The sequence below is a fragment of the Thunnus albacares genome, chromosome 14 (assembly GCF_914725855.1).
Source record: "Thunnus albacares chromosome 14, fThuAlb1.1, whole genome shotgun sequence".
Lineage (NCBI taxonomy): Eukaryota > Metazoa > Chordata > Actinopteri > Scombriformes > Scombridae > Thunnus > Thunnus albacares.
In genome coordinates this window covers 11,248,275-11,269,547 of record NC_058119.1, presented here as the reverse complement: position 1 = coordinate 11,269,547, position 21,273 = coordinate 11,248,275, and the positions used below count along the sequence as shown (strand labels likewise).

Sequence of the window (21,273 nt, the reverse complement as noted above, 5' to 3'; positions counted from 1 at the left end):
TATGAGTTAAACTTTTCATTTGTAAGAGGAAGAATGTGTTACTTCTTTTTCCAAATGTTATATAGTCTTGCTTTAAAACTGGCTAAAACTGATATAAACCTGTTTATTATGCCCACTTTCATGGTAATGGCTTTTGAATAACATGTATTAAATCCCTAGAAATACTCGATCTGATCTCAGATCAGAGACCCACCCTAAAGCTTCTGTGGTTAAATGAGGATTAACAGTGGAAGCCTTTGAGTAGAGAATAACCTGTCACAAGCTTTCTCTTGTGAACCTCTCCAGCATGTAAGGAACAGTTGTTGGGTTTCTTTCCATAAAATTCTAGGTAGCAGGCAGTTAACACTAGCCGGTGTCCTTCTCAGCTGGAGCGCAAGAATTCCTCTGTTTCATATGTACAGGCATTACTAGCAGGATCAGGAGGGAGTAGGTGACTGGGCCAGGGGTGGAGACTCGGGTGGGGCAACTGGCAGCATTGATCAAGGAATAATAAAGTCTTAGGCCAAGTGTTACTGAACAGCCTCCGGCAATTCTAATTTGAGCTTGCTGTGAGTCTTGGGTGCTCTCCAGTTAGTTAGCAGTGTTTCGAGAAGAAAGTGATCCTGTATCTGCACAATAATAGATGCTCTGTTAAAAAAAAGACACGGAAATCCCTCCACAGCACACTAGTTTAATGGAGAGACTAAGCCCATTTACTTGTACATAAAAGTCATTCTTAAAGCATGAGATTGTTCAAAACTCCACATTGGATGTAATTATGTCCCCTAGGTCTCATGTGGCTTGTGAATATGTGAGATAAGCGGTGGGAGTTTGGGGCCGGAGACCCGAGCATGGAACTCCCAGGGGGTCAGTTCACTCAGAGGCCAACGGACAGGGGCCATTTGAAGCATTCTGCTTTAATGGCCACTGAGGCCGAGGGCTTTGCCAATGCCTTACATAGTACAACACCACTTGTCATGCATTGACCACAACATTGTTCATGTCACCACCCAGCTGAGCAGACATGCTACCAGAACAACACTGTCTCTATAAGTCCAACAAGGCATGAACTGCAGTCCGGTGATGAATGGGAGGTTGACCTCTTAAGTGTTTGCCCGTCAGCCTTATCATTGACCAGTTTTACTGTGGGAATGGAGACTTTTATATTGTCTTTTTTAATTGGAGCTGAAATGATTAGTCGATTGATTGATAAGTCGATTGACAGAAAATTAATCTGGAACAATTTTGATAATTTAAATGATTTTTAAGAAAAAATGCAAACAATTAACTGTCTCTAGCTTTTCAAATGTGAATATTTGCTTCTATTATTTGTGATATATATGATAGTAATGGGTGTGTCTTTTACTATTTTCTTACATTTTGTTGACTTAATACACCCTATGTGTCAGCAAATGGATCTGTACTGAAAACATCATTAGTTGCAGCCTTATTTTAAATTAGAAACCTCTGAAACTCTCTGATATCACCATCAAGGCCATAGTTTTATCTACAGCAGCGCCATTTCCCACATGAGCCCCAAATCTTCAGTTTCTGTCTATTCATGTCCTGTACTAACGTTTGCTCTTTCCTGCTATAACTCTCTCACTGTTTATGGGTTGGGTGGGTTCTGGTGATGCCTAATGTGTTCAAAGCCCATTCTGGCTCTGTGCCTGCCTGAGGAAAGAGGATGGGTGGGTGGACACTGGAAAACGTTGTGATAATGGGCAAAAGAGGGAAAGTGCAAAACAACAAGTGGCCCAAATGACCACCGGAAAATACAGGGAAACCATTATGTTTACATTGTGGGTTTGGCTCCGTGTTGGTAGACATCAGTTGGGCAAAAGGCCACAGGTTGCCTATGGAGCTTGTGTGTGTTTTTGCTGTGGCTTTGAGACACTGAGACCAGCGCCAGACCCACCAAGCAGCCTTCAAAGAGCTGAGTGTAGCTGTAATGGACAGAAGAGATGAAAAAGCAACATCAGTATCTGCTTTTCCCATGTTCGTCTTTCAGCGCTGTCATCTAATGAAGATATGGGATTTGATCACATTTAGCTCTCTGTTTTCATTCTGTCTGCGTTGTTTCCAGACCTGATGCCAAATCAAACACTTCTTTTGTGGTCTCAGATCGAGCCGCCAGAAACACAAGGATATCTCTCAGAGGCAGTGCCAGCAGGTTATAAAAAAAAAAAAGATCCATATGTTCACATTACTGAGAGCTTTCATTGATTGCCCCGTTTTTATTACTTTCAACAAATAAAATGACAAGAAAGTAATTTCCGATGATGAGAGAGTTGTGTCAGTCATCCATTAAAAGCAATTCAGATGATTTTGTGGTACACTAGTATACTTACGTCTGTATTCAGCCCTGTGGATCTTTGGCTCAGTGATTACAGTGATAATATCATATCCAGACTGATGTTCTCATAATCTGCAATGTAATCAGTCTTTGTGCCAGGCGTGAATTGGAGAAAGATGTTAAATTACCATAATCATGCAGGCTGTTTATATGACACTTATTTCTTTGAGGTTAAAATTTATTTTTTATAGTTCTGTGTCTATGGTGATGCTGAATTCATCGCAATGGCGCTTGTCATTTGTGCTCTCTGCAGAAGGACGTGAAGGACGTGTTTAAAGCCATCACATTCGAGGTGGCTTACAGCCTGGGGAAGCATGTTCTGTCAGGACATCAGGAGCGAGACATGCCTGCGCTCACTCCGGTGCTGCGATGGAGGAAAGGAAACAGGGTCGCAGTGAGGAATGAGGTAAAACATTGTGAAGAACACAATGTGATGGAATTATGCGGTCCTCGCCAAATTTTGGTGGGGCTTTCCAATGTCTGATTTCATGTGGTGAAAGTAAATTACCAGGAAAGGAACAAACAAGTGTGTGGAGAAGTATTACAATTCAAAACGTGCCCTGGCCACTCATATTTTTACTATCTGCAAATTTTGTTAAAATCTAACACAGTGGTCATGTAGGGAATTGCTGTCAGTTGTTGGATCTCAGGGATAAGGAAACACCTATGATGCACATAAATGTAAGAATGTTTTTTACCATTTCCAGTTATATTGTTGAATGTATTTGCCACAGTGTAAATGATTTTATTGGACATTCATTTTCCTGCAGTTGGATGATTTGTCACAGATTTAGTGTCACAGATCACAAGATTATGATGATTCACACTCTCGAATTAAAGCCTCTTTCAATCTCATTCTTGATTTATTTTTTATAAATTGATCAGATACCATATAATCCTGCACTTTGGTAAGGAAATAGTTCAGTCCAGTTAATACATACTGTACTGCAGCGATTTTCTTTTATGTTAATCTTGCTCTTGTAGTGAGAGGATAGTAGCTAAAACATGCTAGTTATTTACAATTCATTCAAATTCTGATATACTTAATTTCCTCAGCTGATTGGGCTAAAAATGAAACCTACCCAACACCTGATATAAGGCAGCAGTGTTGTATCTTCCGTTCCACAGAAGGAATGAAGGAAATAGCTCAAATTGAGGTTATAATGATTTGGTGTTAGTTACCAGCTTGTTATTGTCTGTGTTAGCTTTTCTTGAGTGGGATCCAAGAGACTGATTCATTTATTTTCTTTGCAACCACCTCTAACCTGCCCCACATGTGTTTGCCCAGTGTCTGCACTTCTTGAAAAACTGAGGGATTTGTGTCTTTCAGCACCTATAGAACCCTTTTATCTGAACTTCATCAACGTAACATCGACGTTTCCTGTCACGATTTAGCCTTAAACCAAAGACCATCCTTAGACTGATTAAAATAGAGAAGAGATAAAGAATCAAGCCTTCCTGGATAAAATGTGGATTCAGTCCTAAGTTCCAACAACAACACAACACTGCCCCCTAGTCTGAACATTAAGTCGGTGTGTTGAGGGCATTGACAGCATGAGGTCATAATGAACTGTGTACTTTACTGTTTCCTCCTCAGACTTGGTTTGAGAAGAACTGCCTGTCAGATGACTGCGCTGCAGACCTGAGGCTTCATGGGAAACTGTTGCTTTCGGGGTAAAAACCTTCTACTTCTACAAAGTTTAGATTACTATTCATTCTCTATCTTGGCCATTGCATCCAGGACTGAGGAGGAAAGCTGAAGTCATAGGCCATGTGGGTGTGGGTAGTGAAACCATGACGCATGCTTGGAAGATATCCATATGTTTTTCCATGCTTAGGGAGTTCCCTCTCTTTCTTATTGTGTATCTTTTGCTTTCTGTACATTTAGTGACAGTTTATGTGTTTGGTAAAAAGTAGCAAAGTATCCTGTACTGTAGAAAAAGCACACTCAGTTGCCAGTTTATAAGGTACGCCTAGCTCAACTAATGCAGTCTAATATAACAGCCTTGTAATAATACAATACCCTTATAGAAGGTATAATGTTGAGCTTTTTGCTATGGATGTATTCCTATATACAGACAGATGTTTCTGATCATTCATCTACCCCAATATAACTATTAAGTTGAATCAACACTTCTGTAAAACTGGTTCAACAAATTTTAGACATATAATCTTGATGAAGCTAGGTGTATATTCTGTACTTCAAAAATAAGTAAATAATCTTTGAAATGGGAACTTTCCTTTGAATAGAATTTAAAAATAAAATAAACTTACATCCCTCTTAAAAATAAATCTGCTTCATTGATTACTGCTTCATCCCACAGATGTCCTAAGAAATCTGTTTATTTGCTGAGATGCATCGTTTACTTTGTGTTCCCATCAGGTTGCACAGCAAACCCCATCTGGCCCTCGGAGGAGTGAAGAATGTCTCTTTGAACCTGACTATCTCTAATGCTGGAGACGATGCCTACGACACCAACATCTACTTCAACTTCTCCAGAGAGGTTTTCTATATCAACTTCTGGCAGAAGGTCTGTTGCTCTTGTGGCTGTTGAAGTGTTTATTTAATCTGGTGCACATGTTTATTTCTGACATCTGGTTGGTTGTTGCTGCAGTAAAGATGTGGATCAAGTGGGAATAAGTCACTGAAATGATACATAAAGTCAGATTTTACACATACATATCAACTGAATATCCTCAGATGTACACTTTTCTCAACGATAGTTTATTTGAAAGACTGATTAAATGTCAGAAGCACAGTATAAACAGTGAAGCATACAAAAAGACAGACCTGCGAATGGAGGGATAAACTTTGCCTGAGATGTGTAGGCAGCACTGCAGAAGAAAAGATGAAGAGGAGGGGAGCCCCAGCAGCAGCAACAGCTGTCCTCTCTCAGAGGGCAGCTTCTCTGGCTGACCTGTCATACGCCTCTTTGACTCGTTCAAGAAAGAGCCACCATGTCAGCAACGTATGAGCTATGTGCTTGAGAACAAATCCGAACATACATACTTCGTATTCCCACACTGCTTGAGTTATGTACCGTTCAAATCACATCATTCATGTTAAAAAAAAACCTCATGGGGACATATTTAATCGGGTAAATACAGTGAGTGTCATGACTGACATTCACAGGAATATTGATTAGATCTGCATCTCACAATCTTTGACCTGTGGTGGAAAACAAGTTCAGCATGCTGTCACTGTTAAAGAAATATCTACATGCTGACATCCCACGTTAAACCTGAGAGATTTTCCTTGAGACCACGCTGTACGTGGATGGATTTCACAGTGGCGAGCTCGGAATAAGACATCAGGAGATCCTCTCGCAGCTGAGATAGACTCCACATCAGATCAAGCGCTCTGCCACAGGCCTGCACGGGCTCAGCAGCTTTTCAGATGCTAGAGGGGACAACATCCATCAGGAAGGCTTTTCCCCTCATAATGGACCATATGTTTACCCTCTTGCAGGTTTTGCACCCCTGTGATGGATAAGACCATCTCTGTAAAGCACACAACCTGTGACATGATTTAAAACCCCCCGAAGAAGGTGAAATTGAATTTAAATAGAATATGTGCTGTGGGCCAATATTAGAAAAACAGTCTTTCAGTTTCAGTTTCATAGCTAATCTAATGAACCAGGCTGAAATATAGTATCATGTTACCGGCAGCCACAGAGCCTCATTTTGTTCAGGAACCTGATAAGTCAGGGTGGCCTGCTCCACAAAGGGAACAGGAAGCAAACAGTAGAAGAGATGACAAAGAGGACACTGAGCAGATTTACTCCCGTACGCTCTTTGAGACATTTCTAATTACTACGACAGAAGTCCGAGGTGATGATATGACCCCCTTTTGCAAAGTTTAGGTCAGCTCATAATCCTCCCCTGAGGCTTTTTCTCCAGTGAGTGCAGTGTGAACTTGTACTCCCCTCATATTTAAGAGTGGTGTGTGTTATCTCTCTGTTGTTCTTGCAACACAAGCTGTCAGAAAAGCTGTGGAGGTGAATTGGTTTCAAGAGCGCTGCTTTGACTCCCGTGGGACTTGGAGACTGCCGCACCGGCTTCTGTGTTTTCTTTTTTTATCTCTGAAATGTTTGAGTTGTCAGTTCTATTTTTTTTTTTTCTAAAAGGACAGAGCTGTTGGATAATGGCAGAAAAGCAACAGATGTTGCTTTGTGCCACTGAGTTTCCGGAGATAAAACAAATGGATTGTATTTTGGAACAAATCAGAATAAGTGAGCATTGTAGTAAAAAGTCCAGAAATCAGAGAAACGTGTCTAGTTGTAAATTCCTATAATTCTTCAAACCAAAGAGTCTATGAATGATCATGATTTTTATGGCTGTGAAATGTAGCTTTGCACATGCAATTTCATCATCATACCTGTGCAGATGGTAGAAACCAGACAATGACACTGGTTTGGAAACAGTGGACCAGTAAAGTAAAGCCAAATGTACAAACACTGAAGTGAAGGAGACATGCAGAACATGCAGAAAATGGCCCTCCTGCGTATTGTCATCCCCACTTGCATACTAGGCTTCAGATGACACTAAAGTAGAGTAAACAATCCTGATGATATTTAATGGGCCTGCCATTTGTGAAAATCCCAGCGTGTTTGTTCCTGACAGAGAAAGACCAGAGAAAGTAAGCACGAGAACGAGAGCGAAGAAGTGCTGAACAAACAGACTTAGGTCGCTCTTCCCCATGGAAGCCCAACATGCCATATGTCTGAGTGCTCTGCTCTCTCTCAAGCGCTGCCAGGTGGGTGATGGGTAAACAGGCTGACTTCCCCAATCCTGCCCAGCCTCATGGGACAGGCGGTGTTTGCACAGCAGCACGGAGGAATACAGGAAATAGAGGAAATTCCATCACTGCCAGTTGTACAGGGGTCCCCACTCCCCCTGCAGGGCTCGCTGTAGTCTCTGTGCAGAGGGCAGCGCTGCTTATTTAAGCTGACTTAATGAAGATGGAGGGCACGGCCACACCCTGGGCTGAGGCTGGGAATCTGCTGAATAACGGGAATGGATGATACCGTGGATGTCTACCTTTTAAATATGTCAGCAGCAGAGTCCACCTTCACAGCTCTTCTTCTTTGTCACTTTTGGAAACATGTTATAAACAGGTGTTAAAACTGGCCAGCAGCCCGTGTATGTGCAGACGTTTTGTATCTGCAGTCTGTCTCTTTTTTTTTTCTTTTTTTTAATCGTTGAAGTTGTGCATCTCTGTCCTCTTTCATGCTCCCAGCACACAAGCTCAGCCACCAGCCTCTCAGTGAACTTCACTAAAAGAATTCTTACTCCTCGCAGGGTCGGGGCCTGAGTGTTTACACAGCGCAGCCGGTGAAGCTCCATATTGTTTAGACAAGCTTCCAAACACACAGCCTGGAGGTTGTCCAATTACCCACCCGCTAAGATGTGTGTGTGCCATCACTGCTTTGTACATTCTTCGTTTAACCTAATTTAGAACTTCAAGAAGATACGAGAACCTATTCTTTTACGCGTAAAAACCTGTTTCTAACAATAAACTTTGATTTTACTGTAAGTGTTGGCAGGTGTGTGTGTGAGTTTTAAAAACTATAGAACTTGTCGTACACCAGAAAGTATGTAAGTTTTTGCGGTGCCTATGCCGTCAATACACGATTTCTGATATTTGCATTTATTTTATCATCCAAAGCCGCTGCAAATAGTTTTTGCCTGTTAACTTATCAAAACCAATTGTTCTCTGTTGCAATCTGCTGTCACAGTCTTGTCTACTGTGTCTTCCTCTTTGTGTCTTCTGTCTCCATGGCTGTCACCCACTCTGTCTCCAGTCTGTCTATAGCAGCCCCTCTTACTCTCTGTCTGTCTGTCTTTTTTCAGGAAGAGAAGGGTATTTCCTGTGGACTTGTTGACTTGGACTTCCTCAAATGTAGCGTGGGATTTCCCTTCATGAGAGCACAGACTAAGGTAGCTCAACCCAAAGTACAACTAAATTCACAATGTCATAGACTGCATGCATTGTACATACTGTAGCAGATTTATAAGTGTGAAATCTTGGTAAAACATGAAAAGAACTGATGTGCAGAAGCCTCATAGGAGCTTACAGGAAAGAATTTTTTTTAAATAAGATATTGCATTTTGACAGAACTCTGCATGACACCCTGCTTTAACCTTTCTTTTTCTCTCCAGTATCATTTTGCAGTGATTTTTGACACCAGTCAGCTCTCTGGGGAAAATGACACATTGCAGTTTTTGGTGCAAGCAAAAAGGTACTTTAACACTGATATTTTAGTGCAAACCAAACAGCTATTGTTTTATAACAAAGGAATTCCTGTGAATGCATCTAAATTAAAATGCTAATTTACCTGGAAAAATTGCCCCTAACTTGCCCAATAAAGCAAAGAACCTTTTTTTTAAAAAAAAGATCCTTCCTTGTAATGGGTGTTTATTTGATTTATTATTGTATCCAGCGTTGATTTGACCAAATTGTTCTTCATTTGTTTTAGTGCTAATCCCGAACACAAACTCTCTGACAACACTTTGGATCTGTCCATCCCGCTTGTTCATGAGACGGACACAACTATTACTGGGTATGAACAAAACAAACATGAACACACATATTTAACAATGTGCTTTTACTTATATACTAATACTATACTGCTTATGCAAGTTCATATGCCTCAGAGACGTGGATTTAGTTGCCTATCTGTTGGCTCTTGGGAGAAGAGGGAGTATGATAACGCATTCAGAGATAAGGCTTTTCAAGTTGATATGCTCCATACTGACATAGCACTGCTTCAGAGAGAAGGGAGAAAGATGTAAAACAGCCCGAATCCGCCAGAACTCTGACATCTGATAAGGATGCAGTGTCTGCTGTCTAACGGGAAGGGGAGGCTTCAGAGCAAAGCTGGGCACATCTGACTCATATCTCAACGACTAAAGAAAAACTCTGCTGCATGGCAAATAACACAACTTAAGTCCGAGATATGTATGAAGCTGTTTTCAATATTATTTCTGTTGGCATTAAAGTAAATACATTTCAATGCCTCAACTACATCTGCTGTCATTCTCCTGAATGCTGCTACTGTTGTCTGCAGTGTGGTGACGCCCAGCTCCTTTGTGTACGGAAACTCCATTGATGCTTCACGCTTCGTCCAGTTGGAAGACATGGAGTGCAACTTTCAGCCTCTCAATGTCACTTTCCAGGTACCACAAGCACAGATTATACAGGATGTTCAGTATTTTTACATGTTTTCTTATATGCTCACCTCTCTGTTCTTTCTCTCCCTCTTTCCCTGTCTGTGTGTGATGTCGTTCCAGGCAATAAACAACGGGCCCAGCAGGCTGCCTGGCTCCACTGTGGACATCAGGATACCCAACCGGCTGGCTGGCAATGGAGCTGACATGTTCCACATCATTGAAACACAGGTGGATGCCAACAGCAGTCTATCTACATTATTTATTTAGCCCAAATCACTATTTATTAGTTTATTCACCTGCAGGCAGCCACATTTTACCTCATTTATTCAGCCCACGTCTGTCTGCCTTGCTTCTCTTCATGGCACAGCTGCCTGTATCCACTTCAGAGGACGCTTTTATGCACAGAAAACTATTAAAACTGCTGCTGAAACTCTTTTTGTCATGGCGTGGGCAATTTGCTTAGTGTGAGGCACCGCTGGGCCAGTGAAAATCTTAAGTGAAAGTGTTGACGTTGCTACTGAAGCTAGCCGACCATTTTGTCTCACAACATTTTGCATTTAGATAAAGAAACGCAATACTCCCGCTGGGTTTAAATGTTTTCTTAACCCTTGCATTGCTCCTTTCATATAGGTAGATCATGGGGGAGCTCAAGCTGTTAATTGTATTTACTGTGAATGAGTAGACAGGGTTGACTGTATCCCACCCTCCTAGAGCCCATCTGGAATCACTTTCAGGGGATCAGACAGCTTGCACGAAATGGGAAAGGGACACCTGCAGAGCTGGCTACTGCCCTGTACCATCCCCAGCCTGGAACCACCCATCATAAATGCTGTTAACGCTGTTTTGAGCCTATGGCACATCGGACAGTTGCACACTTATATTTTATAGCCAGATATTCTTACATTTTATACAGACCTCCATTTGTTCAGACGTGATATACAAGTTCCTGGCTGTTGCTCCATATGTTCTAGTTTTTCTGCACAAAATCACTCAATCTTCCTTATTTACTGTATAAATTCTGTTCTCGTGGGGGATTTCACCATGTTTAAGTTATGCACGCCCTATTAATCTTCACACCAGCAATGGCAGCAGAAACACAGGACATGAGAAAGCGTGGCAGTAAAAGCTCTGTGCAGCCAGACATGCTGGGTGGTAGTAGCAGGAGCAGACAATGAGGAAGGCCAGAGGAGATTTCCACCTCCAGAGCTTCAGGTCGGACTGAAGAGAGGGGAAAGGGGAAGTGTTCCCTGGGGGCTGGGTAGTAAACCAGCCACCTCTAAATCACTCCATATGGGACATCTGTCTGGGAGGGGTACCAGCTTCTTGTTGGGGAGAACTTCCTGCCACCTCCGAAGACTCATAACAATGGTGGGGTCGGGCCAGTTTAGGTGACAAAAGTGCTTGTGTTCACATTTTCCATTGTCAAACCCAACCCTGTTTTTGCAACATAAACAGGACAAAACTCCTGCTGTCCTCCACATACCCCCATTTTAACTCAACACTGTTATATGTATGACTTCATTTATGTTCATTAGCTTTGATTTTACCTAAAATCAGAGTCAACACAACTCAGTATGACAAGTTTTTCTCCACCGCTGTCCTGTTTCAGGTGACCGACGGCAGAGGGAACTGCACGCCTCACAGGAACCCGACACCGTGCACTATCCCCCAGGACAGAGAGAGCATCTTTCACTCCATATTTGCCTTCTTCACCAAATCAGGACGTAAAGTCTTGGTAAATACGCAGCTCTCACTTTGCACTTTGACATTTCAGAGGTCATTGAAAGTCACCCCCTGTGAGGATTCTTGTTTTATTTTTTTAGTCAGGGCAACATCTGTTTATCACACATCCTTTTTCTCTCACACACTTTCTTTCCCACTCTATCTATCTCTCCTTGTCTATTTTAACAGGACTGCGACCGGCCAGGAAGAGCATGTATGACGATCTCCTGCAGTCTGGGTCCACAGTTAAAAGAGGAAGCTTTGAGCATAGATATAAAACTTCTTCTCAACACTGAAATTCTGAAGAGGGTGAGAGACATTGATGCCTTGATAACTTCAGTCAGTTACAGGTTATTGTGATGCCATGACTAACAGCAATCTATTCTCTCTGTTGTCCTGCAGGATAGCTCCTCTGTGATCCAGTTTGTGACAAGAGGCAATGTGCAAGTAAATGACAGAGCTGTGGAAGTGCCAAAAGGCCTGCCAGAGGATATTTCTGTGAGTACATCACAAATAGTTAATACACCATGTTCCTACAGTGATTGGAATTATTTAGAGACCTTAAACAGAAGTTAGGAAGTTCTTGTCCCTTCTTAACTGTGGATAGATATTCCAAAAATGAATTAAAACACACAAAATAACTGCATTGAACATCACAAACTGGTTATCTCTAGCAGCATAAGAGTAACAGAGGTTAGTTTTTTTTACTTTGAAATCAAATTAAAGGGTCAAGTCACCCACATTTCAATAAAACAGACTTCTCACTTTCCACCAGTGATATCTATCCATGCAAAAACAATGTGTTTTCTTTGCTCAGTCTTTGAGATATCTGTATCTGAGATTTCTGCTGCTAACCCAAAACAGAGGTGAAAGGAATTTATATGTGTCGCTCACAGCACTGAAAAAATATGTTTCAAAAGACTAGTGTCTGCATTCAGGATACTATTTGTTCAGCAAAATGGTTGCAATAAAAAGTTTTTACAGTGAGGTTAGTGGATTGTTTACAACAAGGAAATCTCAGGAATGCATATCTAAAAACCTCGCCAAATAAAACCAAATTATCTCCACTAAAGGAAAGTGAGAAATTATGTTTTTTGTAACTTGGGTGAAATGACCCTTCAAAGTATGGTTGCTTTGGCTCAGTCTGGATTCAACATCTTGACACATTTTTTTCTTGCCAGGAGTCACAGGTGAGGTTGTAGAACACAAATCTTTGGCAGGGACAAAGCTTGTTGTGGCATGAAGGACATTCATCTTACTACATGGCTCTACTGGCAAAAATATATAAATGAGCATATATATTTTCGATGCACAGACCTTCATGCTGCAGTTAGACATTCTGATGTGCTCCACTGTGGAGCTTTTACAGGGATATGAGCCCAGGGAACAGCTGGGGCCAGTGGGTATATGGTGGCACTTATACTGGCTGTTTTTGGGGTTCTCAGCTGTGCTCAAGGACAGACCCTCCCCCACACTGTTGGTTGCTGAGTGATTGAATGGCCGAGCAGATCAGACGTGATGATTATACTGAGCGCTCAGCAACCCCACAGCAGGATCTCTCACGTGATTAGGGCGCCGACCAAGCTGAAGCCTTCCTGACCCTGTGCGCCAGACATGCTCGGAAAATTCAGAGCCGCCATGAATGCGTCCATACTGTGCCATTCTTTCAGCACTTAGTAAATGTGCTCATTCCAGCTACTATTACCCCCATAGGTTTTAGTAAACACAGTTACCTTTTCCCTCAGGAACCCGGCTAGCTAGAGTACACACTGCAAAGTATAATTTGTGGTCCCTGGTTGTATTGCTCACAGCAGGCCTAACGGTTGGCAGCTGAACGACAAGTTCAGTTTTTATCACCCGTGACATGTAAACAAACCAACATAAATCCATACAATTCTGCTGAAGGTATGAAAGTAAATCTAGTGACGCAGAGCTGAGTTGAATGAACTTCCCAGAATGATCTGATTGCACAAGTTAAACTGAGAAAGTCAGAGTCAGAGAGCAACGACCAGTAGAGCTTTTATGTTTTCTGCACACGCAAGCACCTCGGCATGCATAACAACAGTTAGATTCCTGGGCTCAGAGTAGGGGGGAGGTGTTAATGTGGGAAAGTATTCAACAGAGAGATTAATCTTCACTTGTCCACTTGGTTATGTCTTGGCTCGCAGTTGGCGTCTCATGCCACATTTGTGTTCAAAGCCCGTGCAAAACTGTGCAGTGAAACTGTTAAATTCTTCACTTGACTTTGAAATTGTCCCACTCTTGTTTGCAGTAACAAATTACAAAAGATTACATGACATCTGGGAGAATGCACATTATTTTCATTTGTTTAAAGTCATTAGTAAATACATAAACATCTATTTCATGATCCTAATGAATGTTTTGTTCTCCATTTGAGGCCTGGATGCTTACATGAAAGCAGGCCTAGTTGTGGTGCAAAGTAATGCAATATTTCACTGAAGTTAAGCCACTGTTAATTCACTGCCAATCAATTTACGCAACCAAAATAATTGTGTTGGAGATGACTCACGTGCAGAAGTATCAAATAGCTTCAATGGAACTTTTTTTCAAAGAGAAACACAAACAGAAAGAAAATGAAATTAAAAGCAAAGCACTGGTATTAGAATACAGTTTAAAATAATTAATTACAATAAATGCAGCATTTGTCACCAGATAGGTCCTCCGTCCTTTGTGGTCAAGTGAACTGAGTTTACTGTCAGTGACAGATTATCCAGTATTCACTCATGTCATGGGAAACAGCCTAAATAGCTTTTATTTATTGTGGAAACAGGCTATTTTTTTAGAGTTGCCAAGCAAGATAACTCTGAGAATCAGCGTCATTGTGGGCTGCAAAAAATCTGCTTCAAGACATTTGGCTCTAAATTGAAAAAGGGAGTGGGTGATATATTGTTCTGAAATGTTCTGGCCTAATAAGACGAATACTTGTAGGCATAGACATATAAAGATTTAGAGAGGTACGTTACTGACCAGTGACAGTCAAGCTTACTTGGTATTAGAGGGTACTTGTTAGAGAGTTAGAGGCAATGATGACTAAAAACTCTGATTTAATTCATTACTGAAAACAAAATAAAGAGCAACAAGTTGTTTACAGTTTGCACTGCCAAGAGCTTTAGACGCCAGGCTTCTTTTTTTTTGCATGTTGAGCAAAGGTCAAACACTACCCTGTCCTGTCCTGGGTGTGTTCAAAACTCAGGGTGAAGAGAATATATATGGATGTTGCTTACAATATAATGTATGTATGTATGTATGTATGTATGTATGTATGTATGTATGTATGTATGTATTGAATCTACATTGATTTTGACTGTTTGTGCATTTCTTGTTTGTATTATGAATGTGTTTTGTATAAAAGAGATTCCATTAGTGTCCACTTTCCTTTCGTACAACAGTATTTTCGGTTTACACGTAGCCCCTCTTAACTCAAATCATAAGCTCTGACAAGAGCTTAAGCTTTTTCCTGGTTGTTATTGTTGCACTACATTGCATCATTATGACTTAATGCGTATTCTTGTGTGTCCCTGCGTGTGTGCGTGCTGTATCTGAGTGTGACTCATGAGCTGACTGAAGTGCTGTTGTGTTTCAGCTGGTCTTCGAGGCTCTGCACAGTCAGGAGCCGAGGGGTTACGTAGTCGGCTGGATCATCGCCATCAGTCTGCTGGTGGGAATCCTCATCTTTTTGCTGTTAGCTGTGCTACTCTGGAAGGTAAAACGTCACATGAACACGTTTTGTGAACAGCACAGTCTCTTAAAAGTTGCCCAGCACACAGTGTCCGTTACAAAGATTACAAAACTGCTTGCGACAATATTTTTTTTGCCAGAAATGTTTTTATGCTGACGCTGTAATAGTAAACAAGAGGCAGATGTCATTGACGTGAGAGTCGAACTCTGGTTAGACATCAGAGACAGCTGGAGGTAGGGGAAGGGGAGTTAGGCTGCTTCTGGCCTTTAATAACCATGAAGAGGACAAATCACAGACTGGACAATAATTCACACCATACCCACTCACATGAAAGAAGAATCTAAAAGGGAAATGGCAATTACACTGACATCCAGAGGCCCTGTTAGCACAAAACTCCTTTTCTTTTTCACTGCTTCATTTTCCACCGGGAATGCCACAACTGAACCTTGGAATGTTGGTCCTGGGATACACCCCCGACCCCCTTACCCCCCAACCCCCAACCCCCTAACCCCCCATTCCCCAGGTCCTTGGATCTTGCCAAAATAAACCCCTCTTACAAGAGCAGCACATGTCCTGTATTGCTCTTTTCAGGAAATGCCTGAGGAGAGCACAGGTCTGTATCAATAAACTTTCGTAGTCATATGCAGATAAATGAATGGAGTTGTAGTGAGAGAGGCAGCATCTCAGTGTGGCTGCTTTGTTACAGTGGTGTGCTTTTCTGTTTAGATACACACCAAGAATCTACTGTGGTCTCCATCTTTCATATTTTTTTTACACTTGCTAAATGCTTGTTGTAGCTCAATGAAATGTAAATGTGAACACAATATTACATTCCTAAAGAAACAGCACATCTCTACAGGGGAAATGCTTGATTTGCTTCCTTCCATGCTGGTGGTTTTGCATAGTTTAGTCCATTGAATTGGAATTATGTATACTTATCTACTTACTTACTTAAGATTATTTTTAAAGTACACCATATGTTTTTTTAATTGATTTCCATTTGTTCAACTACAGAATAAATCTCAGTATGTATGTACAGTATGTAATCCATCACAGTGAACTTCAGGTTATTAATGTGTGATGAGGGAGCTGAAAATGTGTCCTTGGTGGTGTGTTCAGTGACAATCCAACATCTAAAATTGTAGGAGTCCGCAATGTAATGTTATTTAGCTGCTGAACTCTGTTGTCATAAAATCAAACCCCCTTGCAAAAGCAAATGAATGTTGACGTTGTGAAAAGTATAGGGTTGCAATTAATGCCAATTTGCCAGTTGATTTATAAATTAATTATAAAAAAATAGTGATTAAATGCCTATCATTGTCCAATTGATAGTTTTGTCTCATAATACTTACAATTTAGAAGCAGGAACCAATGAATATTTAGGTTTTTTTGCTTGAAAATAAACAATTAATTGATTAAGTGATTATAGTATAATACAGTATGATACAATTCTTTTTCTTGCATGAAAATGTTGCTGTTCTGCAGCATATATGTGTGATAAGCTAATAATGGCTGATAATACCAGCAGAACAATTTATCCTACTAAAGTTTCATTTGAAAAGGGAAAAAAATCTATCTAAAGAGTTATGGTTTGCTCTGGAAAATGGTCAGCAGTAAGGTAAAGCGTGATCTGTAGTGAATGAGCTGAAACATGTAAAACCTCAGGTTTTTGACTCCTGCACTCAGATGTGACCACAGATACACGTTACTTACCACTCAAATTCTTGTTTCTCTCGTTCTTTGACAGATGGGTTTCTTCCGTCGGCGCTACAGAGAGATCATCGAGGCTGAAAAGAACAGGAAGGACAGTGATGAAAGCTGGGACTGGATGGAAAAGAACCACTGAGACTGGCAGTGGGGGTCCCAGAGGAGCCAATGAGATTAGGGATTGGGTCAGGAAGGATCCAATAGCAAGGGGTCTCGCTGCCCAGCCGCCCCAGTGGCACCAGGCCCTTCAGTCTTCCATATGTGGAAGAGAAGAATATTCTCCATATTTTTTGGAGACTTGATATTTTTTTGTGGGTGGGGGTCCAGGAAACAGGCTTCTGAGGTGACAGTGTGGCTTGCCAGAGGACACTTGCTGTGGAATTCAGCTAATCTCAAAGGAGGTATCTCCCAGCCAGTGGAGCGGAGCTGTTGATGGAGACTCACATCCGTACGGGGATGTGGAGACGGCATGAATACTGGTGGACAACAAAACCCTCAGGGCTGTGTTACATAGCAAATTTATTTTTATACATACACTTTAAGCCATATTGTATAAAACTGGGCTTCGAGAAGAGTTGGGGTTTTGAAGGCCATTATAAACATACTACAGTATGTTTTCCTAAAAGCACTGATGTTTGATAAGAATGAATGCCTTGGCTCCATAGCTTTACTCTCATGCCAAAGATATGTCCTGTATAGTATATGATTGGAGTCGTTTGTATATTCAGTTCTTCCTGGGAGTGAAAGATTGTATCTTTTCTGTTCTATTTCCGGCTTACAAATATCTGGACTACACATCTGACTGTCTCTCTCTCTCATAGATAATCACCCAGAGCTAATACTGCGTTTAACACCCACACACATAATGATTAAAACGCTGTGTTCTCATGTCATCCGCTAGTGTTGTCAGAGATGTCCCAGAGGTGCTGAGTTCAAGCGCTCTCTGAGGTCATTAAGACCTACTTCAGGATGTGGTAATCTACAGCACTGTGGAGTTCTCTATTAACACTTTATTTGCCATGTCTCCTTTATTATCCACGGCTGAAATGCAGACAATGGGTAGTAAATTATACCATAAAAGCCATCATTCACATTTCAAGCTTTGTCACTTTTCACGAGCATTCCATTTGTTATGGTCTGGCTTTTAACCGAGTTGTTAATAGGGGATAAAAGTGGATGTGATATCAGTGATTTTGCCAGATTTAATGTTAATCTTTCATTCTCTGCGATACTTTAAAAGTGCAATGTGCAGTAGAACAAATTATCTGAAGCTACTTTTGCAAGGAAGTATTGCTCAGGTGACTTTAGATGGACTCCAAAAACCTTCCAGGTTCAAGTAAAGATATCACGGTGGATTCTGGTATAAATTCTCAATGAAATACAGTAGGAAATGATTTACTTTATGTCATGAAACAAGATCAGATTATGATTTATTTGCAAACCATTCCAGACTTCACCTTAGCAGGCCGTATTTAATTTTACTATTATGTTATTAGGCATTGGGTTTTCGTATGAAATATGAGATGCATTACTCTCCACGGCCAGATGAAAGTCTGCGATGGGAGTCCACCTATAGTCATTTACAGGGGCCCATGGCATGAGTAATGCCCTAAAAATAGGTGGGAATGTGCTGCACTCTATCACTACCCATAAATGAGCTCTTTCGGGCTCATGGGAAAAGCTGATTTTAAGTCAACAAGTAGGAATGTTAGTGCCCTGAAATTCTGCCACCATTAAAGTACATGGCTTCTCAGTGCTTAAGATTTTACCCCACACGAGTCTTTTACATGCTGGGCTTGATTGTGAATGAGATTTTACAGAGTACAGTGAATGAAAATGTCCCCCATACATGCATTAAATTAAGCTCTAAAAAAAATAAGTTTTGCTGCCAGATATACAACATGTTCGGATGAAACCCTGCAGCTGCATGAGTTGTGGGACTTTTTCACTGCACCTGAGTCAGATTTAAATGTGCAATGCCAAAGAATAAAAAAATATATATATTAATATGTTTCACACTTCCTCTAAGACTTCAGTGCTAAGACACTTTATGGCTCACTATGATCGCTTGGCTCTCTATTGTGCTGTGTGAATCTTTTATTGATCCGATACACTTTATTTTACCAATTAATTCCACTGGCATGACGGCATATACTGTACACATTCACGTCTTCACTCTGCATCTGTTAAATTGATGCTATACCTGAATGCAGAGAAACCGACACTTGACTTTTTTTTTTTTTTTTGGTAAATTTTAACTGTGATGGTTATATTTTGTTTTGTATGTTTGTTGTTACCGTTAATCACGCCGTTTTTTGGGGTTTTGTTCTGGATATACTACTGTCACTGAATATCATTACCATTATAGTGTGCTGTATGTTTGATGTTTAAAATTGTGTTTGAACTGTATATTTATCTGTTGATAAATTTTAGAGTGAAATTTCATGGTGCTGTATGCTGTTTTTGTCAACATGATTCCAGTGTGGTTGTTGGTTGGTTCACTTTTTATGGTGTGTGGTGCTCTCTGCTGGCTGCTTTGCTTTAAATGTACAGGCACAAACTTAAGACCAGAAAAAAAAACATACTACATGCTCAGAGATCCTGGAAAACAGTAATATTTGCTTAAAAGTTAAAGTCCCCTTCCACTCAAAAATGGGTTTGCTTATTGTTACTTACGGAATGATGTATGTGCAGAGTTTGGCGAAAGCTTCTCTGTTCTTATGTTAAATCTGAGTTTAAGACTTGTACATACAAGCAGGATTTTAGTTTGGAAGCCAGTCACAGTCCAATATGCAACTTACACAAGTAATGTGGAAACTTGAAGCCTTCAGTGCACATACTGTACACTGAGAATGGACCTTTTTTTGTGAAGTAAGAGACTTTTTGTATCTAGTGCAGTAGTTGAACATATAAAATGAAACATATTTGCATATCCATAAAGTCTGTATTTAGTAGTAGAGAAGAAGTAGATGTCATTTTAAGAATTTATAAGTTGACTGAAACTTTTTGTGGAAAAACCATATCAGACACAAATAATTATTCAAAGCAAATATATGGTTATATGTCTTAAAATATGTCTATTGGGATCTTTGAGTTATTTTGTGCAAAGAATTTTTTTATAAGGTTCTAATTTTAATTGCTTGTATACAGTATATACATATCATAGCTGAAATGATTAATTGATAGATCAATTAGTGGATTGATAGAAAATGTGTATGAAACAATTGTTTCATACACAGTCATTTACAATACAAAGTCATACAAAGTCATTTACAATAAGGATAATCAAGAAAAAATGCCAAAAAATGCTTTTCAAATGTGAAGATTGTTATAGTATTGGAAAAAAAAAAAAATCTGATGTTTTATAGACTTTTGTAGACTTAATGATTGATTGATTCATTTTAAAAAATAATTAATAGTATAAACAATGTTAAAAAAAATCTTATTTGCATCCCACAGTACACTCTGCTTGCAGGTCTACATACAAAACAATAAGTGAGGGAAAAAAGGCAACTAATCATTCTATAAACCTGGTGAGGTTATGTGTAGTTGGTCAGGTGACACCGGTTGCTATGAAACACTTGACATCAAGCACAAACTCCTCTGTTGAGTATAATGAATTATTAATTCAGCTACCATAGTGAATACAGCAGGAACACTGCAATACATGGAGCTGCTCACTTTCTTTTGAACAGAGAAAATTACTAACAATGTCATTATTGGATCACGGGTTGATAAGGACTGCAGCGGTGGAGCGGGTGGTCGCACCAATCGCATGTCATTTATGCCACTTGGTGCTGCTGTGTGACAGTGCAGAGGAGCCTGAACAGTTCAGCCAGCTGGAGGGGGCAGCTCAGGCTGTGGCTAAAGCTACTGGGAACATGGCAGCAGTGGCTTCCAGGTATGTACGATGTAGAGTTCACTGAGGGAAGGAATATATATTTAATGGACAAGATTACAGCTACAACTGCCTATAAATGTCACTGGTGTCAAATACCAACATGTGACTTTATGAATGTAATGCTGACACATGTAATAAATTACCAGATGAACACCTGACGTTTTTATTTCTAGGCGTATAAGTGAGACAGAGGATGAGGTTTTGCACATGGAGATGTCGTCCCTGTTGGAGTCGGTCACTGTGTCTGGACAACATGTGCTGCTGGCAGCCCAGAAACTCAGCATCCAGCCCAGTTTGACAGAGCACAGAGAGGAACTCATCACTGCTACACAGAACGTCTTCCTGGGAGTGGTCAAAGTAAAGTGTGATTATTCCTCCCTTGGTTATAAAGGTGGTTACAAGTATTTTTTTAGATGATGCTTGATTGTCCAAAAGGAGACAGTGACTGATTAAAAGCACTGATAGGTTCCAATAGAATCATCTTCCACAGCTGCGTCTGCTTTGTACTTTTACAGAGGTTTCCTTAAATGGGAATATTGCCTTACACTACAAAAGGTCAAACTGCTGTCTGTTTAACATTTTATACCTGAAATATTTCAACTATTCCACCATGATCTTTGGCCCAACTTTCTGGTGTTGCTAGAAATAACAGTTTAAATTATCCTGTGTTAATTTGGGAAGACAGTGAACTTTTCCCCCAGTGTTAGCTACTGAGTGAAATCTTAACATTAATGT

At 40.5% G+C, this 21,273-nt stretch overlaps 1 protein-coding gene across 1 annotated transcript in view; it reads left to right on the top strand.

Annotated features, from left to right (window-relative positions):
* itga9 (integrin, alpha 9) overlaps positions 1–19,082 on the top strand; it is a 48,755-nt gene extending 29,673 nt beyond the window's left edge. Inside the window, exons 16-28 of the mRNA XM_044372866.1 lie at positions 2,589–2,741; positions 3,933–4,009; positions 4,719–4,866; positions 8,189–8,275; positions 8,498–8,577; positions 8,815–8,898; positions 9,406–9,514; positions 9,629–9,736; positions 11,118–11,243; positions 11,420–11,539; positions 11,633–11,728; positions 14,835–14,954; positions 16,678–19,082. Of these exons, the coding sequence (XP_044228801.1) occupies positions 2,589–2,741; positions 3,933–4,009; positions 4,719–4,866; positions 8,189–8,275; positions 8,498–8,577; positions 8,815–8,898; positions 9,406–9,514; positions 9,629–9,736; positions 11,118–11,243; positions 11,420–11,539; positions 11,633–11,728; positions 14,835–14,954; positions 16,678–16,776 (1,407 nt within the window). The 3' untranslated portion in view covers positions 16,777–19,082. The remainder of the gene's footprint in view (positions 1–2,588; positions 2,742–3,932; positions 4,010–4,718; positions 4,867–8,188; positions 8,276–8,497; positions 8,578–8,814; positions 8,899–9,405; positions 9,515–9,628; positions 9,737–11,117; positions 11,244–11,419; positions 11,540–11,632; positions 11,729–14,834; positions 14,955–16,677) is intronic.
* The last annotated feature ends 2,191 nt before the right edge of the window (positions 19,083–21,273 follow it).